Source organism: Nesoenas mayeri, assembly GCF_963082525.1.
Source record: "Nesoenas mayeri genome assembly, chromosome: 5".
NCBI classification, from domain to species: Eukaryota; Metazoa; Chordata; class Aves; order Columbiformes; family Columbidae; genus Nesoenas; species Nesoenas mayeri.
This window is the reverse complement of record NC_137548.1, coordinates 9,008,809-9,030,046: the sequence shown is the minus strand read 5'-3', so window position 1 is coordinate 9,030,046 and position 21,238 is coordinate 9,008,809. Positions and strand designations below refer to the sequence as shown.

Here is a 21,238-nt window from a genome sequence, read left to right as displayed (position 1 = left end):
GCGCCCTGCAGCTAGGCAAGTTCTTACAGCTTCCTCATGAATAAGCCAGAAGTGCAAAGAGAATAAGGGAGAAATGAAGAAACACTCCAAAAAGGTCCAGGACTCAGCATCAACACAGCTTTAAAGGCAGACAGATGGAAAAAGCCTGCAGGTTGGTCTTTTAGAAGCAGACATTATAAAGACACAACTGAGACCTTTACTGAAGGAATAAATGTTCCCCATTTGTGAGGGGAAAGATGTTTTTTGAAACTTGAAGGATGTTTCAGCCATGCAAGAACTCATCTGCTGAACGCAAAGGCCATTCCATCACACAAAATAAAGGCACCCATCCTCTAAACCCTCATTTTTCATTTGAGAAGTAAGCGCCATTGGCATAACGAGTCCTAAACAAAAGCCTCCCCTTTGGAAACCAGGGACAAAAAAACACCAACAAACAAAAAAAACAAGTGTTATGAGTGCTGTGGAAGGCCAGGTTAAAATACTGCAAACAGCAGAGAGCAGAAAACAGTTGAGCAACTTTCTGTTTGAGAGCAATTACTGCAGTTATACTCCTCTTGGCCCAGGCACAAAAGCAGGACAGTGTTTACAAGCTTTGGAGCCCTCCTGTTGTTTGAGGGGATCTCTTCATGAATTAGCCCCACCTGACAGTCTTTAGGAAGTCTGCAAAACCAGAGTGGAGAGGGGGGTATTTTTTGCCACAGTTAACAGCCAGCAGGCTGATATCTCTCCGCCTACATGAATTTGAACACTTCATTCCACTCCTCCCCCAAACTAAGCAAATTCAAAACTGGAGGAGTGTGTATGTGTGTACACATATGGGGGTGGCAAAGGGGAATATCTAGATGTCTAGACTATTAAAGACTCATTTCATTGCAAAAGGAGCACAAATCAAAACAACAGGTGAATAATGTAGTCCGTCTCAGAGTTAATATATCAAATTTAACACCCAGGTAGAGACTAACCTCCCATTAAATAAAATTACTCAGGAACTGGGTGGAAAAATCCTACCAACAACCAGCCGCATGCATCTAGAAGATAAAACAACTTCAAGGAGGAACTCAAAGAGGTATTACAACATCTATCTGGCAGTGCCTAGCGCTTTGTGAAACAGGAGCAGAAAGTGATTCTCTCCAAGGGGATCAAACTACTAAATCATTACATACTTCACCAGATAATTTTAGGAAGATCTTCAAGTGAAAGTTTGAAGATACTCTGATCCTGCTGCTATGGCACAATGCAACAGGAGTTTCTTGATATGAGGGTGTCTTGGGACGGCAAACATGTTAGCTGTGGGCTTCTAAAAAACACCTGAAGTCACATATTAGCTTTAGCTTATGCCTGTAGAAACAATGACTCATTTTCGGGTAGCTCACAAGAGGCAAAAATGCCATGCGTCTGACTAGAGCTCCTCAAGGGAGAGCATTAATGCAGCTACCTCAGACCACATACAGAGCAAGGAGAAAGCTCTCTGGAGATCCACCTACATATGAGAAGATAAACTACCAGAACACAGACTCCCAAAGCTTCTTGCAACTTGGCACCCTGGGCAAACCCAAAGCAAATCTCCGCCAATTCAACCCTGTGACAAATGAAAGGTCTTATAGATCTGCACATGTGCTCCCAGTACCTCAGTACCGGCTCTGACCTTTGGTCCCAGCCTCTGTCAGACAGCTGCTGCAGACAGAGCAGCATCCTCCTTCAGTAAATAGGAAGCATCCACCTCACAGTTTTCACAGTGCCAGGAGCAAATCACTAGCTGCTTAACTCAGAAAAGCTGTGGGAGACCTGACCAGGCAGTAGTTATGTCAGAAGAAAAGCTGATCTGCCAGCTACTCCCAGAACACTAAAAGGTTCTATTAGCGAAGACCTCAACCCTATTTTAAAGCAGTGCCTTTCACCATTACACACACAGCAGAAATGCTAGTCCTGCCTCTGCTTTTTATAGCTGTCTGCTGTCCATCCCCATCCTGCCCACCCCCTCCCAACTCCAGCACATACACATCTCTGTACGTGGGGAGATCAAGTTCCTACTCTGAAGTCCAAGCTGTCAGCTGGGGCCACTTAAATTTAAACAAACACCACAGGATTGGCTTCCAAATCATTTATTTCCCTCATACTTCCAGAACTAAACAAACAAAACAAAAAAATCCCATGCCAGTGAAAACATAGCTACTTATCCTTTGCTGCAATTTTCCAGTAAGAAATGAGACTAGTATCAATAGGTAATACCAATGCAAGCTATCAGCTACCCCATTTACCAGTTTTATGGAAACACTTACTTTACTGCAGATACCTTCTGCTTATGCCACCTCTAGACATCTCCTATGAACCACAAGTCTCAACAAAAGTATATCAAAAACACAGAATCGACTGGGTTGGAAAAGACCTCAGAGATCAAGTCCAACCCTTGAACATATCAATACATCAAGGATGACAAAGATAGATTTTTGTTTTGCCTACCAGATGAGCAAGCATAATGCTCATGAAAAAAATAAGAATCTTTTTAATCTTAGGTGAATTATTAGTAACTAGAACTTTACTGTAGTGACTAGAATAGTAGCATTCCAGGAGGTCTTTAAACCAGTTCTTTAATATATACACAGTTTAATCTTACCAATTATTTCTTTCTCTTTCCATGGTATCTTTAAGAATTCGTTGTACCAATTGTCATAATGGGAGTACAGTATTTCAAATATTGTTATTTAAACATCCAACCTTGATGAATATAAACTAATTTTCAGAGAGCCTCATATAACCCTGAGTTAATGACACCTGTGACTGTTCTTCTGTGCAAGCTTTCATTGATAAAGCAAGTTAGCACAAAATATGTCTTGTGACTTGTCAATTCCATAAACAGCTGGTCCTTTGACCCACCAAAGGCAGCTTGTTTCTCACTAAGCAAGTTGCCTTCACAAGCTTCACCCAAGTTCTTTGATCAGACCACAGTAACACTCTCATCCATGTCTTGATTACTTAATGTTCAGAAGTCAGTTGGGAAAGTGCGCCCTGGCTAGATGGGATGCTTGAGCATGGCGGGGGAAACAGGGATTCTGTAAATGCAGGTGAAAGGAAGCAGTGTGGCAGGGACAGCATCCCCTGAAAGAGGGATGTTAGAAATCAAAGGTCCAGAGAAAGCAACAAGAAGGAAGAAAAGAATCGAATTATTTCCATGAGAGGAATTAAAGACTTGATCAAAATTCCACATGGAAGACAGACACCTGGAGTATGCAATAGAAGTTTGCAACACTACAGAAGACCCTGGAGAGGTTCTCGTTCTTGACAAAAACTTTAGTTTTTTAGGGCATCAAATCAAGATAACAGGAACAACGGTCAGAAGAAAAGAAATTAGATGGCACTTCATGTGAAGTTTGGCAAAATGTTACACAGGTTGCCCAGGGGCAAAGTAGTTTTAAGAGCTTTGTGGATCCAAGGCCAGACTGGCAGAGATACTGAGCAGAGACCCATCAACTAGTTCAGAAGTTCCCCGGTTGAAAACAGAAGTTGGGAGAATTAAAATAAATTTTCTGTATTCTTGCACTTAACCTTCCATGAGCATTTGCTTATGTTTCCTGGACTCTGTTTTCAGTACAGGTGCTTTTCTGAAACAAGTATTCCAGTTTTTCTGATGGCTGACATTAAAACAAGAGAGTACTTAAAAAAACTCAGTTACACTGTAGAATCTTGCATGCCTGCCTGAGTATGTATCCCAGGGTAATCAAAATAACGACCAAGGCATGTCTGGAGAAAAAAATGTAAGCCAAGAGAAAGAAAACACAGTTCTGAATTAGGTTTATAATTTTCCCAGAACACCCCTTTGAAAGCCACGTCAGAGGTCATAACTGAAAAACCTAATCAGGATTCTTCTTTCTGCCATACTGAAATGTCACATGAAATAATTAAAAACAAATCACCAAACCATGTATGCCATGTACCTGCTGCAGTAGATGCAACAAATGCTATTCAGAGAAAAGACAAGCTGAGCTAAAACATTTAACTGGGAGATCTTACTATTTGGAATAAAGATTTAGAGGACTATAAGCTTTTCTGAAACTTCCCCTAAGGAACAGCTAATCACTCTTAAAAGACTTTCTGGATTAATTCAGGTGGCACAAAGCAGAACATACTGTCATCCAAGGCAAGATAAGAGAAATGCACAAATACAACAAGATTGACAAGCATCAAGTGAAATACTAAGCTTACTGATTTAATAGCAATTTTTCAACATAAAAACATAAAAATTTATCAGCACATTTGTGATACAGATCCTGGTTTAACTATTAAAAAACATTATCACCTATACTCTCACTCTCCAGGGGAAATAAGGGGAAGAAGCAAACAGGCATGGTGAATATTGGGTTAGCATAACCAGCACAAGTGCTGCAAAGGCAAGAGCACCTGTGACAGGCTGGAAATACCAACTATGAAGAAAGAAGATGTGATAGACCTTTAAAGCCAGAAAGGGGGGGAAAATTAAATTAAAAAAAAAAAAAAAAAGTCATAGACTTACTGCAGAAGTTTCCCTAACTTGACTGAACCACCTCAAAAACAACACTGCTATTTATAAAACTTATCTTCAAATATTGTAAGGAAGCATTGTCAGCACTCAGGACAGTCTACATGAAGAAGATCCAGTCTCTTCAGAGCCAGATTGATTGCTTAGGTTTCTAGACACTCTGACCAGCTATGCTAAGTACTCCTGATAAAGGGAAACAGTATATCCGCTTAGCTGCTGCCAGCAGATCCAAAGGGCTATGGACTTGACAGTCACTATAGGCTCAGCTCAGTCCAGGGCTCAGACAACACAGGTCTAGAATTTGAGCCAAGATCAGAATCCTTAGTGACCTCAGGAAACACGTTTTAGACCAAAAGGAACAGGGGTTCTATCACAGGCCTTTTGAGGCCACACCTATGGAGGTAAACCTATTTCAGGTAAAGTTTTTGAACTTTTGCACACTGTCCAGGAGGGAAAACATGCCTTAAACATCTTGGTCAGTACTCACAGAACACAACCTCGTTCAGGTCTCTAACCAATCATGGCAAAAGACTTCCAGAAACTCAGTAAAACTGCTTTTCTTGTACAAAAAGGAAGCCCACCCCACCACACACATTCCAATCTGCAAAGAGCACGGCAGATTTTGCCTGCATCTTGGAGATGGATCGTTAGATCTGCTGGGCACAGGCCCACCTAGAACCCCCCCAATAAGCTTTAGGCACGTGTAAAACAGGCCTCAAAAAGGACAGCTTCTCCCAGCTCTGGCCAGATCTTCCAGATGCCAGAGCACTGCTAAGCTCTTCTTGCTCATACGCGACCCACTGTGGAAGAACAAACTGCACTATAAAGAAGGATGATATGCACACAAACTGAAATCCGACAGAAAAGAGTCTTAACAAATCATCTTGCTTGTCACTTATCTTTGTTTCAGTAGCTGATCAGAGGTAATGATGAGCACAAAACATGAAAGAGTTAAGACAATCAGCAAATACTAGTGCTCAGAAGCAGCACTAGTGACCACTTCCTACCGCCACAGCTCCCCTCTGCTACTTAATTTACCTAACACAACTATATACGCTAAACCTTTAGACAATCTGATTAAAAGTTAACCAATCTTTAAATATCCTTTGATATAGGTGTTAATATGTCTTGCTCCACCAAGGTTTTCTGGAAAGCAAACTGGGATATAAAATAGCATCAGCAAGCTTTCCTTCCATACCTTAGAAGAATTCAGTATAATAGAAAAGCCAGTCAATTACCAAAATGAAACTATTTTAAACGGAACAGCTACCAAAGCAATAGAATTTGGCGTTCTGTACCACAACCATACAAAAAGAAGAGACAACATCCAGTAGTTTGCCCAAAGGTAGTCAAACAAGTGCCACAGTTTGTATTGTACCTGTCTCTCAAATGGGAGAACCCAGTGTAACCTCCACAGGTTTTGTTTCTCATTCTGACAGTTCTAGAGCAGAAACAGCACAAAGGAAAATGAAATTAAACCCCACATGCATCAAGACTGCAAACACACCTGAAACTCAGGTTCTAGCCTTCCCTTCCATCCTATTCAAGTAGGACGTGGGATGTTGATTTTTGATTGAGATTAAATCGGAAGTTATCTACAAGAGAAAAGAGTCGCAATTCCAGTAGATGTTTCTCTGTGAGTATCCAATTCTAGTGGACAAAAAAAGTCAGAAACCTATCAGAAAACACTGTTTTAAACAGTCACAGGATTAAGTTTCAACAGCCAGTTTGCCTGATCATTTCATAAAAGGAAATAAACAAGATATTTACATCATGGATACTGTCATGAGTTCACAGCTATTAAGACAGTCCTCTCTACCACCACGGGGGCCAGTATTAACAGTTTCCAGAAGTCCACTAAGTTAATCTGACAGCAAAGAACAGAAGAAACTATTGATAAAATTAGAGAACAGAGGAAAAAAATCTTTTAGGAAGAGATGCACAACACCATATAGACAGTTGGGTACCATCTTAACATCATTTTATGAGATTTAAGCAGGAGCTTTCAGCCTTGCTACCACCTTTGAACTGTTTCAGACAAACTTGATATTAACCAAGTATCCATGCCCTCCTCTTCTCCTAAAGTTTTGGAAGAAGTCCAAGATAAATTAAACCCATTATATGTACTCTTTCTTGTTGCATTAATGAAAATGTAGCTAGATTGCCTCTTTTGAAGTGTATGTAACAACCATGAAGACCCATTAATGGTTAGTGCAAGACTTGTTTTATGCTAATATTTAGAATTCAAAGATGAACTGGTAATTAATACTGCTCTTCCCCTCCCCTCCACGCTCCATGTGGCATGGATATTAGTGTCCTCTGGGCACTTCAAGCCATGCATCATTATAATTTCAACTTGAAGTCTAGAGGGAATTAAACTAACTATGTAATAACAGACGTTAATTATTGTTCTAAACACAGAACACCTGCATGCACTCTCTTTTGTATTGGAAATATGCATACTAAGAAGGTAGGCAAATATGGAAAAAAAAAAGATATGCCTCAAAGTTCTATGTATGCAAATTTCCCAGGAAGAGAAAGTAGTGTTTTAATCTTCACCCTTTTAAATTATGTTAGCTGTTGATAGCACTGCAGTCTTTCTCTTTGTTTTCGAAAAAGCAAATGCCCACAAAACCAAGTCAAGCTAATGAGCCTGGATGTCTTGCCCTAGGAAGAGGAGAGGCCCATACTCAACCTCTGTTCCTAAGGGAGCACTGTTTTTCTAAATCCTCTTCAACTCTCTCATCAGTCCTACCCAAATGAGTCAACTCTAGGGCTAGTTGGGCAGCATCCATCACATTTGAAACACAACACACAAGGCAAAGGCTTCACTGGCCCACAGTGATGGCAACAGCTGACTGACTGAACATTTGTGTAGCTCCAAACAAGATGCATCACTTTTCTCCAATGGCGTTGGCTCTGAGCACAGGTATCGTCATACACCTTCTCACTATAAAGGAACATGAATGTCTAAGTTTTATTGCTACATGAGTTGCACAACCATTTAGGTCAATTTGAATTTTGCATTTTCACAAGAAACTTATCAAATATATTGTACATTTCCTTAAAACTAATAACATGTCATTAATCAAAAAAAAGTGGATAATGCCATTAAGTTGCCCTTCATTTTAGCCCCAGACTGAACACTAGCTCAGTTTTGGATTTCCATACATGCTAAAGAGGCTCACAGAGAAACAAACAGAAGGAAAATGCCTTATTTCAACTTCATGGACAGCTGCTCACCTTCCCGTACAACCTCCTCTGCTCTCTGAACCAGAACACAGTAGACACAACCAAAGCTATATCCGTATCTTCCTGTTCTCCATAAATCTACAGGAATAAGCTGAGAAATAAGAGTCACCACTGTAAGAGATGGTGCAAGTTCTTTTATCAAGACATGCAAGGAGCTTGAATAAAGGATTAAACAGGGATTCTGCACAGACATGCGTACTTAGTTAAATATATATGGAAGCACCAGAGTTTAGTTGAGAAAAAAGTTGATCGTCATGTTCCTGAAACAAATGCTTGTATCGTATTCCAGCAGCAGAACTGAATCTTCTGAACAGTACTTTGTGGCTACAGTAAATCCAAGGTACCTATTGGAATATATGTCAACAAAGACTTGATCAATCCCACCATAACTAAGCAGCATCAGAACTTCAATATCAAATTGTATCTTTCAGATTAATGTAAACTGGAGGGGATCTGACCCCTACTGACTTCTCTGGTGGGCACCAGTGTTACAGCTTTCCTCATAAGGACAAGTATCAATGGAGAAACAGAATGAAGACACGTAAAGAAAACTAACATTAGAAAACCTGGAAACTAATTCTGCTAGTCTAAAGTTGGACTCACAATTCAAGAATGCGTACTAATGAATACTTTTCAATTTATTTGGTCCTTCATATGCCACTGACTCTTTCACTGCTCTGTCTTCTCCAGATTCTTTGGCAAGCTGAAACTCCACAGATTACCAAATCTTGAAAATCCATCCTAAGGGTTTAGGAACAAACAAATTATCACTGAACAGCAAGCTGCCACAAGTCAGACTGTCTTTTCCTGCAGCTAAAGCTTATTTTATATACCTTACATCTGTGGTGATCTGGGAGTAGATATGAACAGCTTGTGAAGACCTGCTGATATGCAACAGTTTGTTTTTCTAAGGCATGTGACAATTAGGTTCTGACAGTCCACACTTTAAGTCCAGGACATGCAGTGTTAGAAAAAAAAGAGATTTAAGTTCTGGGAATCAACTTCTAAAGAATTGCCACCAGCTGGGTTTGAGCAACCACTTCACCCTTCACCTCTCACACAGCAAGGGGAGATGTGCAGTGACTGCAAGCTATAAACCATACAACCCTGAAGTTATCACAGCTTAACAGCAAACATCAGAAGGTACTGCAGGAACACAAACTATTTTACAGCCAACATCTTAAGTATGTATGCAAGTCTAAACATTTCAGTTTCTCTACTTCCTTCCCTTCCTCACCTTCTGATAGAAGAAAGCACTGGTCTGTGTGGATGAATCATGGACACAATACTCTGTTCTACAAAGGTCTACAATAGCGAACTAAAACACTAAAAAATTTGGGGCCTATTTATAAACATATGGTTTAAACAACAGTTTATAACCAACACAGGAAGTGTAAAAACTCCATGCTGTGATACAAGGAAAATCATGCTATTGTAAAGTAAAAGGTAACTAGAAATATCAAAAGTACCTTAAAAAATGTTTTGTACATTAAGAGAAAGGAACTGCCACTAAAACATATTAGGCAGCAGCACAGGTGCAATGCTATTAAAATTGTCCTCAACCAATAGGAATAACAGTAAATGGTACCAAAAATGGCACACCCAAAAATACTTCTGCTTCAGTCTTGAAGTAGATCAATAATTAAGCCATTTACATTTTTCTTAACTTACTGCTTAAAGTATGTGTCAGTCAAGACTTCCAAGTATGAACAAGCTCCCTAATTAGAACTTCAGTTCTCCAGCTGGAATCCTGGACCTTCAACATTCAAAGTGCAGATTGTGTTTTAAGGCAGATATTTCAACTTTACAAATGCTATAAACAGAATTATACATATTCAGGGAAAAAGAGACTGAAATAATCCTATTTGATGTGTTAGGTTAATTATCATCTCATACAATATTTCACTATAATTTGCATGTACAGAACTGCTTTGGAAGGAGTAATGAAAGCTAGCTCTACCTGAAGCCAGCATTTTCTACCAACTGTAAGATACTGCATCAATACTAATACTAATTCCAATTTGAACATTAGATGCTTAAAGTTATTTAAGCTGGTTTGTTCGAACTACTAGAATGCATAGGAGAAACTAGAGGTCTAGTGGACTAGCTGGAAGTAGACGAGGCATTGCAAAAACAATTTAAGTGGAATAGCAATCAAATAGTAATGTACTGAACAGAAAACACCAGGAACACATGCTGCTAGGAACAAGATATATGTAATCAGGACTTTCAAGCCCAAAGCAGGATGCAAACAGATTGCAGTTTATGTACTAATACTCCAGTCTTATCTGAGATTTAAAAAAAAAACTTCAGAGAATGAGCACCTGTGCATCTGTCCAAGAGGCATATAATTGGTTACTCAAGGACTATTAGGCTGTTTCTTAGCAACCTCTGCAAGCTCTAATCAAGTAAGACTAAGATTGTCATTTAGCCTTGAAATGCCCGGCCCTTTCCATCTAATATAGCATTCTAACTGCTACTGAGGAGCAAACAGTCATTCCAACCACAGATAAAATCCATGATTACTATGCGTCTCAGCTGAGAGTACCTCTTACCATTTGCTATGGGGATCTTCATGTCAAATATGCTTTTTGCACTTAATTTAGTGTCCGAAACAGCAATTCATAAAATAAACCTTTAAATTTCTTCCTTTTTATACAAAATAAAGGCTAACTACAACTCAAAAAAAAAGTGACCTTGGGAATAAAGTTTAATATGTGAGTAGAAGCTGTAGCTCAACTCTTAAATAACAACATTTTAACAGTAAAACATTCTCCAGATATAATTACAAGAAAAAAAGCTTAATATCAAAAGCAGCAGTAGAGACATTTTAGGTAAATAACAAGCATTTATCTCAGAGCTCAGTGGTATTTAAATCTTTGGTGATGCTGAAATGTATCTACACATTGGATTCCTAAAACCAAATATCTTTGAGCAAAACTCTGGCCATCAGACCAGGAAAAAAAAAAAAAAGCCAGAGGCATCTGAGTAAATGAAAAATAAACTAATCTGTACGGTGTCATTGCTCACCTATAGTATCTATGGTCATATGATAGTCTCCACTTAAGACAGCAGTCTTAAAGATTAAATTTTATATAGAGTGTTTTTCCTTATACAGTAAGCAAAGGCACCAAAAGTGTACAGTTAAATCAGGACAGTCGCTCCTCCCTGACACAAGATCATCTACCCAAGAGCTACCGCACAGCTCTTCCAGCTCTCCCCCTCCCAAAAGGTCTCCAAGGTTGTACAGCAAGGGAAGGCAGCAGCTCTAAGAGGGTCCCACCACCCCATAAGGAGGCACAAGTTCAGCAGGTGCCCAACATGACCTAGCACAGACAGTCTTAGCCATCCATACCGCTTCATTCTGCAACCCTGGGGGCAGTGGACAGGGTCCGTGTCCACCTCCTGCTCACACAGCACCTCAACAGGCAGCTCCAAAGCCACCAACTGGACATGGCAGATAGTAAGGCCAGCTGTCACCTCCAGCCTAAGATGGATAAACTTTAAACACTAACCAGAAGCCACAGCAGCTTTCTAGCAAGAAGCCCAAAGGCATATCCAAGTGCTGGAGAGGCAGAGAACAGTGGAGTCACTGCCAAGGAACAGTAGCAACTATCCTTTGGGTAGGCATCTGGCTAAGCATTAAGCAGCCAGAAGCAATGCCTGTATACCCTTATTCCTTGCTTCTTGAAGTAGCTTCTCTCCTCCCAAATTGCTGCTCCCAAGCTGCTTCTAGATCAGAGGATTACTAGCAGCTAGAATTGGAGAGGTCCAAGGAAAGTACACAATGTGCTAGCAGGAAAGCGCCCTCCCTTTTTAGTCTCTTCAGTAGGCTGAGAAGCTGTGAATTAGAGCAAGCAATGAAAACAGGACCCACACAGAGTTGACAAAACATGGGCTTTGTTTTCAGAAGAGGAGGGAGGGAAGCTTTCAGGCACACAGCAATTTAAAGCTTCTGCAGATGAGTAAGGATCCTATGTGATCATAGCTGCTTTATGAACTTAATAAAAGAGTTTCTAAAGTACATTCATAGCGTGTATTTCAGAGCCAACACTTGCAGAAAGCTACACCTACAGGGACAACAAGTGATGGAGTCAGACTGCACAGGAAGGATGGATTCCACTCCTCTCACCTACAGGTGTTGCTCAAGAGGGGCCATGCACCTACTGGCCCACAGAGACAAGACAAACGAAAGCCATTTTAAAAGTTAAAGACAAAATCATCATCATTCACCTTGCACATCTGTCTCAAATACAGTCCTTCTCACACAATAAAAACTTTGTTACAACTGATTAATGACAAACAGATTAAAAATGCACTACACTATTTCTGGCATTTTTTTATACCCAGGAAACAGTTGGGTTACATCATTTATTTTTCGACAGAAACATATTTTTTTTGCAGCTTTTGTGCTGACAGTGAACTCAGTAACTCAGAGAGAGCTGAACAAGGAACACAAGCAGCACCATCAAACACATAAAGCAGCTTTTACAACACAAAGCTTCTCAACATCTACCCCACCAGATTTCCTTGAACTTCACAGAGCCGCTCAGAAAGCCTACAGTGCGGTGGGAACACGGCCCAATTAGGCCAAACATCACAAGTCTGATATAAACACAACCAATTATGGTTTTACCCCAAGCAACTTTGTTAAAGATAAACCTGATTGTTTTAAGATTAAAGCTACAAGTAGTCATGTTTTTAGCAGACCCTTCACATGCAGACTTTTTTTTTTTGAGAAAAACGTGTTTGAAACATCTTCAAACAGCCCAAAGAGAGTGCTACGGAGCCTTCATCATGTTGCGGTGAAGGGAACATGCTCTGTTTCTACCTCGCCCTGTTCTCCAGCTCACATCTCAACTGTAATCCTCACAGCTTTAGTACCTATTCCCTTTCCAGTCATATATTTAATGCCCACACCAGCTGTGTGGCTAGGAGGGCAGCACTTATTGATTGGCAGGAGTACCTTCTGGAATAAAGATTAGAAAGATGATAAGAGGTGTATCTCAGTGTCTGGAAGGTAAGGTTATTTGTTTGCACGTTTTCAGTTCAGCCTCAGTGTTTCTAATAAACAAGCAAGTATTTATTTAAGGAAGCTTTGAAGGAGTATAAATAGAAATGTTCTTTACTATCTGACCATCCCTGTGACATTCAAAAACCTCTCAGAACTTTAAGGTATAAAAGCTTAAATAGTTAGCAAAATGCTGTCCTCTGAGGCCTATTTATTTCAAAGACATAAGAAATTCTAGATCTAGTGACATCAATGTATGAAAGATTAGGAGTGCAAAGAACATTTCTGCTTAAAATTAGAAGACAGATTTTCTATAGTTACATGAAACTTAAGTCTTTAGGCTTTCTATTCTAGGCAAGCTGCAAATAGTTGCTGGCACACAGAGCATGCCAATAATAAATCCCTTTTTCAAAGGGTGGTTCTGAAGTGCTCACCATGAAGGCCTTGATTCTTTTTTAGAGGTGACACCTGCAGCTGCTATTGAAATCAACTGGAGTTGTCACTAAGCAGCATTGCTAAAGTCAGTCTCTAAAACATCACCCAATCATCATCTTTTAAGAAAGAGCATAATAAAACCTGCAAGCTACTCTTTGCATTTGTATAACTTGAAAATAAGGGATATTATTTATATAAAAAGCCATTCTCCCAATCTCAGCCTTTCATTTCTGATCAAAAAAAGTCTGAAGGCAAAGACAGCACTGAGCAACTGAAAGACAATTCTCTGATCTACTAGGAAACATGGATCCATGGCTTCTGATCCATGATATATCTGTCTGTGAACTGCAACAGGCAGGGAAAGGTTTTATGAGCACAAGGGCTACAGGTGGTTTCTCAAAATAAAGCAACAGTTTGGCATGCCGGCCACCACAGCAGTCCTGGGGTCCGCTGACAAGGCAATGGGGCAGAGTCCATGAGCAAGCATCAAGTTTGGGGCATGGGGTGTGCCAGGGAGAGCAGTCAGGTATGAAAAAGTAAGCTTTGTGCTATCAGCAGAGCCTTCCACCTGGGGAAAAACAAGTTAAGCTGCAGGCAAATAACACATTAAACATCTACATAGTTCATTAATATATGGCTATCAACTACATGTTTGTTTTGTGGGTTTTTTTTCCATGCTGACTCCCTCTGCTAAGGAGGTGTGATGTGTGTGCATTATAACCCATCACTACACCAGCTGAATTTTACATTTTGGTATAAGGTCTTGCTCTCAGTTACTATTCCCTGTCCTTGGGTCTTGCTTGGGACATGTGGTTGTATGCACTGATTTATTTTAAAGGGAGTCTGAATGGAGCAAAGAACAATCATTTAGAGGTGAAGCTTCCTGCATACCACTTGAAAAAAAATCAGAATTTTACAAATGAAGCATCCTCATTAGAAAAGTATACATACTGTTCCTCAGGTACAACTGTGTACAAATACCTTTTTCAGTGCTAAATGGCTTAACTTTAAGCATATCTGTCACAGTGGATTGTCATTCAAGCTGACAGGATGCACATTTTCTCTTTTGGGGAGCACAAAGTAATCTAATCCGGGATGTTTTCATTACAGTGCCTCAAGATCCTGATCAGAGAGTAGCAATGGCTGTGCCATGACAGAAGACAGACCAACTGCAGACCTACCAGCCACACAAAAATAGACAAGAACATATCCTACAGTGAGGCTACCTAGTTCCCTACAGGCACCAAGGATCCCAGATGATGTGCTTCAAGGCTGAATGCCTTCAAGGGCCTAACCACCTTCATAATACACAGGTTTTTTCAAATTAAAAGGATTGAGAGAGCTTGATGCAGAGTCCTAAACTGAAGTAGACAACATCTGAAAGAGCCAAAGAGAACACTGTACCCATTAAGTAATAAAAGCTATAAGGTCAGGTATTCCGGCTCAGGTTTTGGCAGGGGAGGGGCTGCTTTCTAAGAAATTCAACATTTATTGCTGCAGCCAAGTCATCCTCTCAACAGCTTTACATATTTTATGGTTCGCGCTCCTGTGTATGTTTTAGATCAAGACTGAACCCTTCCAGGCATTTGGATGAGACTCACATATGGACTGCACGTGGATGAAACTCACACAGAACCTGGATACTAAGTTTATATACTTCCACATATTTTTATCTACCTGAAAGCTAACAGTACTTCGGAAGTTTAGAAAAGGGTGCCACAATCACGCTCTAAATAGGAAAAATGTAAGATCAGTGCTTAAAAATTAATAAAATCAGATGCTCGCGTTCTAGTGCAGAAGGCACCCTTTATCCGAACAAGCTGTGAGGGCTGCCTGAACCTCTCCTACCCCTTCTTCAGATAGACACACAGAGCACAGCTAAGCACCACGGAAAAAGTGAAATTTCTGGTTTCTGCTACTTATCTCCAAGGCCTTGAACTCTGAAGTTCACCTGCAGATCTCAGAGTATATTGTCCTCGTAAGTGCACTGAACCCTCAGTCGCACTAGAATCACAAGAACGGAGGGGCTGAGGGGAGATGATGATGCATGCCATAACACAGGATTTCAACATCCACGACTAGTCAGAACAATTCCTCTATATGACTAATTAACTGAAGTAATGGATGCCATACTTGTATTTATGGTGCAGGAAGAAGCTGCGAATTCCCCGAGGGAAGGAACAGGGTGGAGGGAAAAACCACACATGCACAACTCCATTTCATGCCACCTTGCAAAGGAGGACGAAAAATGTTTCCACACAACACATCCAGCAGAACTGCAACTTTAAAACCTCTTCTTCAGAAGCAGCCTTCAAAGTAATCCCTCTTTTATTGAGCCCAACTCTAAAATTCTGCCAATAACCTGTTATTGATAAATATTGCTGTGCAAGGTACTTTCTGAAGCTTCAGTGTCTGAATTAACAGCTTTGTGCTAGGAAGCAAAAAAACCAAACACGTTCAAGTCTAATGAACCTGAACTGTATAAGTGATGAGAATTAACTCTTCAAAGCTACTTTTTGTTTGTTTGTTTGTTTCAAAGTCACACATAAATTTTAATTGCATCATTTGTTAATCTCAAATGAGCATTAAACTTCAAGTTTTACAGCAGGAGGCAAAGAAAAAAAATGTGAGGTAGGTGGGTGAAGAAGACAGCTGCATTGTTCTAGCTGTTCCTCGGTCTCTCCCACTGCCAGATTTCTGTGGATGATATATCCCAAGGTAGCAATTTTAAGAACTTTTTGGCAATACCCCAAGCTCCTCTTCCAAATCAGAGATCAGACTAATGACATTAAAAAACAGACAGGAAATATGAATAAACTGGATAACTGACACTGTATCAAACAGTGGAAGCCACTGAACTCTGGTACTGCAGTTTTACAGAAGGAGTACCTGTCCAAATTTTAGAGTAAAATTTTACCATGTAAAATTAAAAAAAGAAAACCAGTATAGCAAAGCCAAGGCCAAAAAACCCCACCTTTCAAGATACTACTTGCCTTACAGCTACTGTTAACTTAAGACACTGCAATATCAAACAGACATCAAGAAAACCTCCCTCGAGCAATTTAAACATTAATGCATTAGTCTCCTTAAGTGAGGGCATTATTCAGATGAGGTTCAGTAAGAAGCCCACATATACCAGTGCTGGCTTTCATTAGGGATGGATTTCTCAGTCTTGCAAATCCAGTCTAGAACTACTGAAGTAACTGCTTTGCTCACTGCCAGCACCAGGGCAAATTTGTTTAATAACCAAAGGACACACTTTCTGATTCTCTTTAGTCTTGTCCCATCCCAGCATATTAAATAAAGGAATGTTAATTTCATTACTGTTGCATAGCAGAAGAAAAAGTCTATGAAAAGACTATGTCTGACTGTTGGTTCTGGTTTGCAAACTTGAGTAGAGAGAGAATACTACTTGAGAATAATTTTGAAATTACTGCAGGGAGTTGAAACTTAACCCAGGAACTGAGTCTCCTTCAAAAAACCCTTGCATAAAACTAGCATTACAATTAAGCCTCTCCTTCCAGAATCTGTACAGCTTATGTACAGTTGTGACAAAGATGCCCTGTTCCATATGAACAGACTGAACATCCAGAGTTCAAAATGTTTTTACAACATACAGGAGAGACTCCTTTCCATGAGCGCATCCACGGACTGCAATACAGGGACTGTTTTTAAAAGTACAACTACTCCACAGCTTATTTTTAGAATCAAAGGTGGGCAGGGAGAGTATTCAGTAAACCTTCCGAAAATCAGCCAGCCACCCACTGAACTGCAGTGGTACCGTTTAAATAAATTACAGGCTGCTTTGCAACAGCTGCAAAAAAATCGCTGCAAAGAAAGACCAAAGACTTCCAACCCTTTAAAATGCTGGAGGCAATGACACAAGAAACAAGAGCAGACGGGGCACTGTATGCTAGAGACGCTGTGGTAATTTACCTGCAAGAGGTAGGTCAAACAGGCCTTTCTTAGGACTTGATGAGCATAGAACAACAATATCCGGCAGCTGCAAGGTAGGAATGTGCTTATTCCAACCGAGAAAAACCAAAGAAGGCTGGGCTTAGGGACCTGTATTGCAAGGATTATCAAACTCTCCTCTTGTTTCAAGTAGCAATACCAGAAACTGGCAAAATACAAGCGTGAGTCAAGTTAACCTTTACTTCCTCATGCAGATAACATATGAAGTTTTGAGGTGCTAACGTTACTGAAATCTCTTACTGAAGAGTTTATTATTTCATAAAGCCTGTATTAAACGGTCAATTAAAAGGAGAAAGAAGCTTAATTTTCCCTTTGATCTTTTAACTTAAGAGCAGAGCTCTAAATACCCTGTTTTTTATAGTATTGGATACACCTCTTAACAGGAACCTTTATGTGTCCAACAGGTCACAGGACCAACAAAAGCAATCAAAACACCCCAACTTGGCCAACAGAACCCGAGTGCCTCTGTGCAGAGAAATTTACCATTGTACTATTTTTTTTATATTTTTTAAACCATCTAACTCCAGCAAAACCCCCACCTCCAAATAGCATCCAGTTCTTAATTTGAGGTATGGGTGCATCAGGTGGGAGCTCAGAAAGTTAACAGATTTATGTGGACTAGAAACACAAACGAGCAGTTTTGTTCATGACTATTCCTAGGAGCAGTTTTCCAGCAACAAAGCTATGTCTCTCAAGAGGTCAGTTAGGCACCGGGTGCCAAATACGACCCACAGGTACCGGGGCTCCCGATCCCCATCTCGGGCATTGCACCATCCCCATTCCTCAGCGCCTCACGACTTGCCGCTTCCACCCCGTGCCCCACTTGGAAGAGCCCGGAGCAACAGCTGCGAAACTCCCGGCAGGATCGTACCTGCCCGCTGCCGGGCAGCCCGCCCGGCCGGCCCTCCCGCCCACCGCTCCCGGACCGGCCCCGCGCCGCACCCGGCGCCCCCGAGGGGCACATGGAGCGCCCCATCCTCCGAGGCCGAGCGCAGCCCCTGCGGGTGCGCCCCGGCGGGCAGGCGGCGCGCGGGGAGGTGGGGGCTGGGTTAGGGAGCGGGTCAGACACCCCCGAGATCCTGCCGCGAGGGACGGGCAGAGGGGCTCGCACGCCCACGGCTCCCACCGCCACGGAGCCGAGGCAGGGGTCCGTTTTCGGACAAGATCAGTGCAGCGCTCCGCTCCGGGCGCTCCCCGCCATTAGCGTGCCCGGAGGAGAGCAGCCCCAGCCGCCCTTGGCCCCTCGGGGGACGCGAACCCGCGGCCGCCCCCGCGCAGGTGCGGGGCCCCGCCGCGCTCGGGAGGCCCCTCCCGCCCACCGGCAGCGCCTCCCGCCCCGCAGCCCCCGCGCGCCGCCGAGCGGCCCCGCCCGCGCCCCAGGAGGGGCGGCAGCTCGCGCCCTTCGCGAGCCGCGGCACGCGCCCTGCGCCGCGCCCCCACCTGCGCCGCGCGCCCGCCCGGCGGCGCCCCCTGCCGGGGACAGCCCCGCGCTGCGCGGAGCCGGGGAGGGGGCGCTCCGCGGCCCGGGGTGCGCTGCCGCCGTCGGGCTGCGGCTGCCGGGTGGGTCTTCACAGCGTTATTATGAATTTCTTAGGTTTTCGCGCACAAGCCGCAGAGAGCCGCACCTGCAGCCGGTACGGGAGCCCCTCACGCGGTCCGCCCGCAGCCGCTCCCCGGCACCCCCGGGCGCTCCTCACCAGCAAACCCCCGCGAGGCTGTCGCGGCCCCCACGCCCCTCGGCGGGGCGAGGGGTGGGCACAGCCCCCGCATCCCCCTCCGCCACCCGTGCCCCGCAGCTCCGAGAGGCGACCGGCCCCGCCCGGGCCGCGCACCGGCAGCTCGCCCGGCTTTCCAACGGAGGAGCGGGCAGCTGCTGCAGAACCGACCGGGGTGGCGAGGGGGGGGAACAAAAAAAAGGGGCGATAACAAAAGCGCGATCATCAACCTACCGGCCATGCAAACTGAAAGGGAATAACAATCCTGCCCGTCTCGGGGGTTCTGCCTTGATGGGAGTATCTGTTGTTGTTCAAATAGAAAATATTTCCACCGAGAACGGGGGTAGATCCGAATCCGTAGTTGCAGGGTCCGACCGGAGTGATCTTGGCCTGATATTCCTTGAGGCAGACTTTCACGTAAGTGTCGCACTCGTCCCGGGTACAGTCCTGGTTCTGGGGGCTTTTCCTGCCATCGCAGCATTCCCCATTGAACAACTCGCCGTTTACATTCCGCACCGAGTTAAGCTGCAGCTCGAAATAGCCCGTGGACCGGGACACCTAAAAATAAAAATCAAGGGGGAGACAGCCTCGTTACTACCGCGGCCGGGGCAGCGCCGGGAGCGCGGGGCTACGGCGAGGCGCTCCGCGGTTCTCCCCTCTCCAACTTTCGCCGGCTGCGGGTTTAACCCCACCGCGCCGGCATATATATAAAATATATATGTATAACATATATATATATATAAGATATGCGCAAGGTGGAAGCGCAGCGGGAGGAGGGAGCCGCGCCGCCAGCAGCAGCACCCCGCGGACGGGAGCGGAGCCCCCCGCGCCCCCCTACCTGCACGCAGGAGGCGATGAGCAGCGCCAGGCCGAGCGCGGCGGCGCGGGGGGCCCGGCTCCGCCGGCCGGCGCCCCGCATGCCTGCTGCTCCGCGCGGCCGCCTCAGAGGAGCCCGCCGAGCCCACCGGCCACGGACCCGGGGCCGCTCGCGGCATGGGCGGCGGGGGAGCCGCCCGCAGCGCGCCGGGGGGCGCAGGGCATGAGCTGCCGGCGGGGCCGCCTGGAGCGCTCCGCCGCCGCTCCCCTCCCGCGGGCTCCGCTCGCCCTCTATGCGCCTCGGCTCCGCGGACACCCAACAAGTAGGTGCCGGAGTGACAGCTTCATTACCCATTCGCCGCCGCTGCCGCCGCCTTCATATTAATGAGGGGGACGGCCCGGCCCCGCGGCCGGCGGGTGGGGCCAGCGCCGCTCCCGCCGCGGCTCTTAAAGGGCGGCGGGTGGCGGGTGGCGGTCCGCGTCCTGCCTTGCTTTGCCGCGCCGGTAGCGGGGCGTCTTGCCAGCCCCAGGTGGTGCGGGATGGGGGAGCGAGGCTGGAGAAGCATGAGTGGGGTATGTGCACCCATGCGGGGTGAGAGCGCCCGCAGCCGCGGAGGAGCACTTGAGGTGCGTGTGCCCACCCTTGCGTGTAAGTGGATGGGGGTGTGTGTGTGCATATGCTGCCATGGAGGACTGCACAGAGTGTGTGCACACACAGTGTTGGAGAAACACGCGTGGGATATGCGCACCCACGGTTGTGGAGGAGTGTGTAGGGTGGATGCATCCCTGGCCATAAAGGAGTGTATGGGGTATTTGCATCCACACTAATGTAGAGCTACACAGTGTGTGTGTACATACAGGTGTGGAAGAGCACGTGTTGCAAGCACACACACACAGTCAGGGAGAAGTGTTTGGGGTGGGATCACCCCAGCAACGGAGGAGCATGCACCCACAGCTGTGGATGGGTGCACAGGGTGGGAGCATCTCCAGCTGTGGAGGAGCACATAGGGTGGAATTGCCCACAGCTGTGGAGGAGCACATGTGATGTATGCACTCACAGTCACGGAGAACTGAGCTGGCTGGGAGTGCCCACAGCCATGTAGGAGCACACATGGTGCATGCAAATATAGCTATGGAGATGAACACAGGGTGGAATCATCCACATCTGTGGAAAAGCATGAATGGTGCACGCACCCACAGCTGTGGGGGAGTGTATGGGGTGGGTTCACCCGTGGCTGTAGAGAAACACAAAGTGAGAGCACCCACAGCCTCAGAGGAGTGTGTGGGGTGCATGTGCCAACAGCTGTGGAGGAGTACATGGGATGCATGCACCCACAGCCATGTAGAAGTTCACAGGATGGCTCATAGAGTTCTCTCAGTGACGTGCAGTACACGAACCAGATGGCCAAGTGGTGGGATCATGTCCTCCTCCAGTGGTGGATCAAGCAACTCTGAGAGTCACTGAGCAGAGATTTGTCCTTTAGTTTAAGCACCCTGTGATTTTGATCCCTGCTGACAACT

General features: G+C 44.4%; 1 protein-coding gene across 1 annotated transcript in view; it reads right to left on the bottom strand.

The window, feature by feature from the left end:
- Positions 1–20,072, bottom strand: part of JAG2 (jagged canonical Notch ligand 2) — a gene marked incomplete at both ends in the record, with an annotated part of 69,613 nt that extends 49,541 nt beyond the window's left edge. Inside the window, 2 exons of the mRNA XM_080345551.1 lie at positions 19,136–19,459; positions 19,740–20,072. Of these exons, the coding sequence (XP_080201677.1) occupies positions 19,136–19,459; positions 19,740–20,072 (657 nt within the window). The remainder of the gene's footprint in view (positions 1–19,135; positions 19,460–19,739) is intronic.
- Between the last annotated feature and the right edge of the window lie 1,166 nt (positions 20,073–21,238).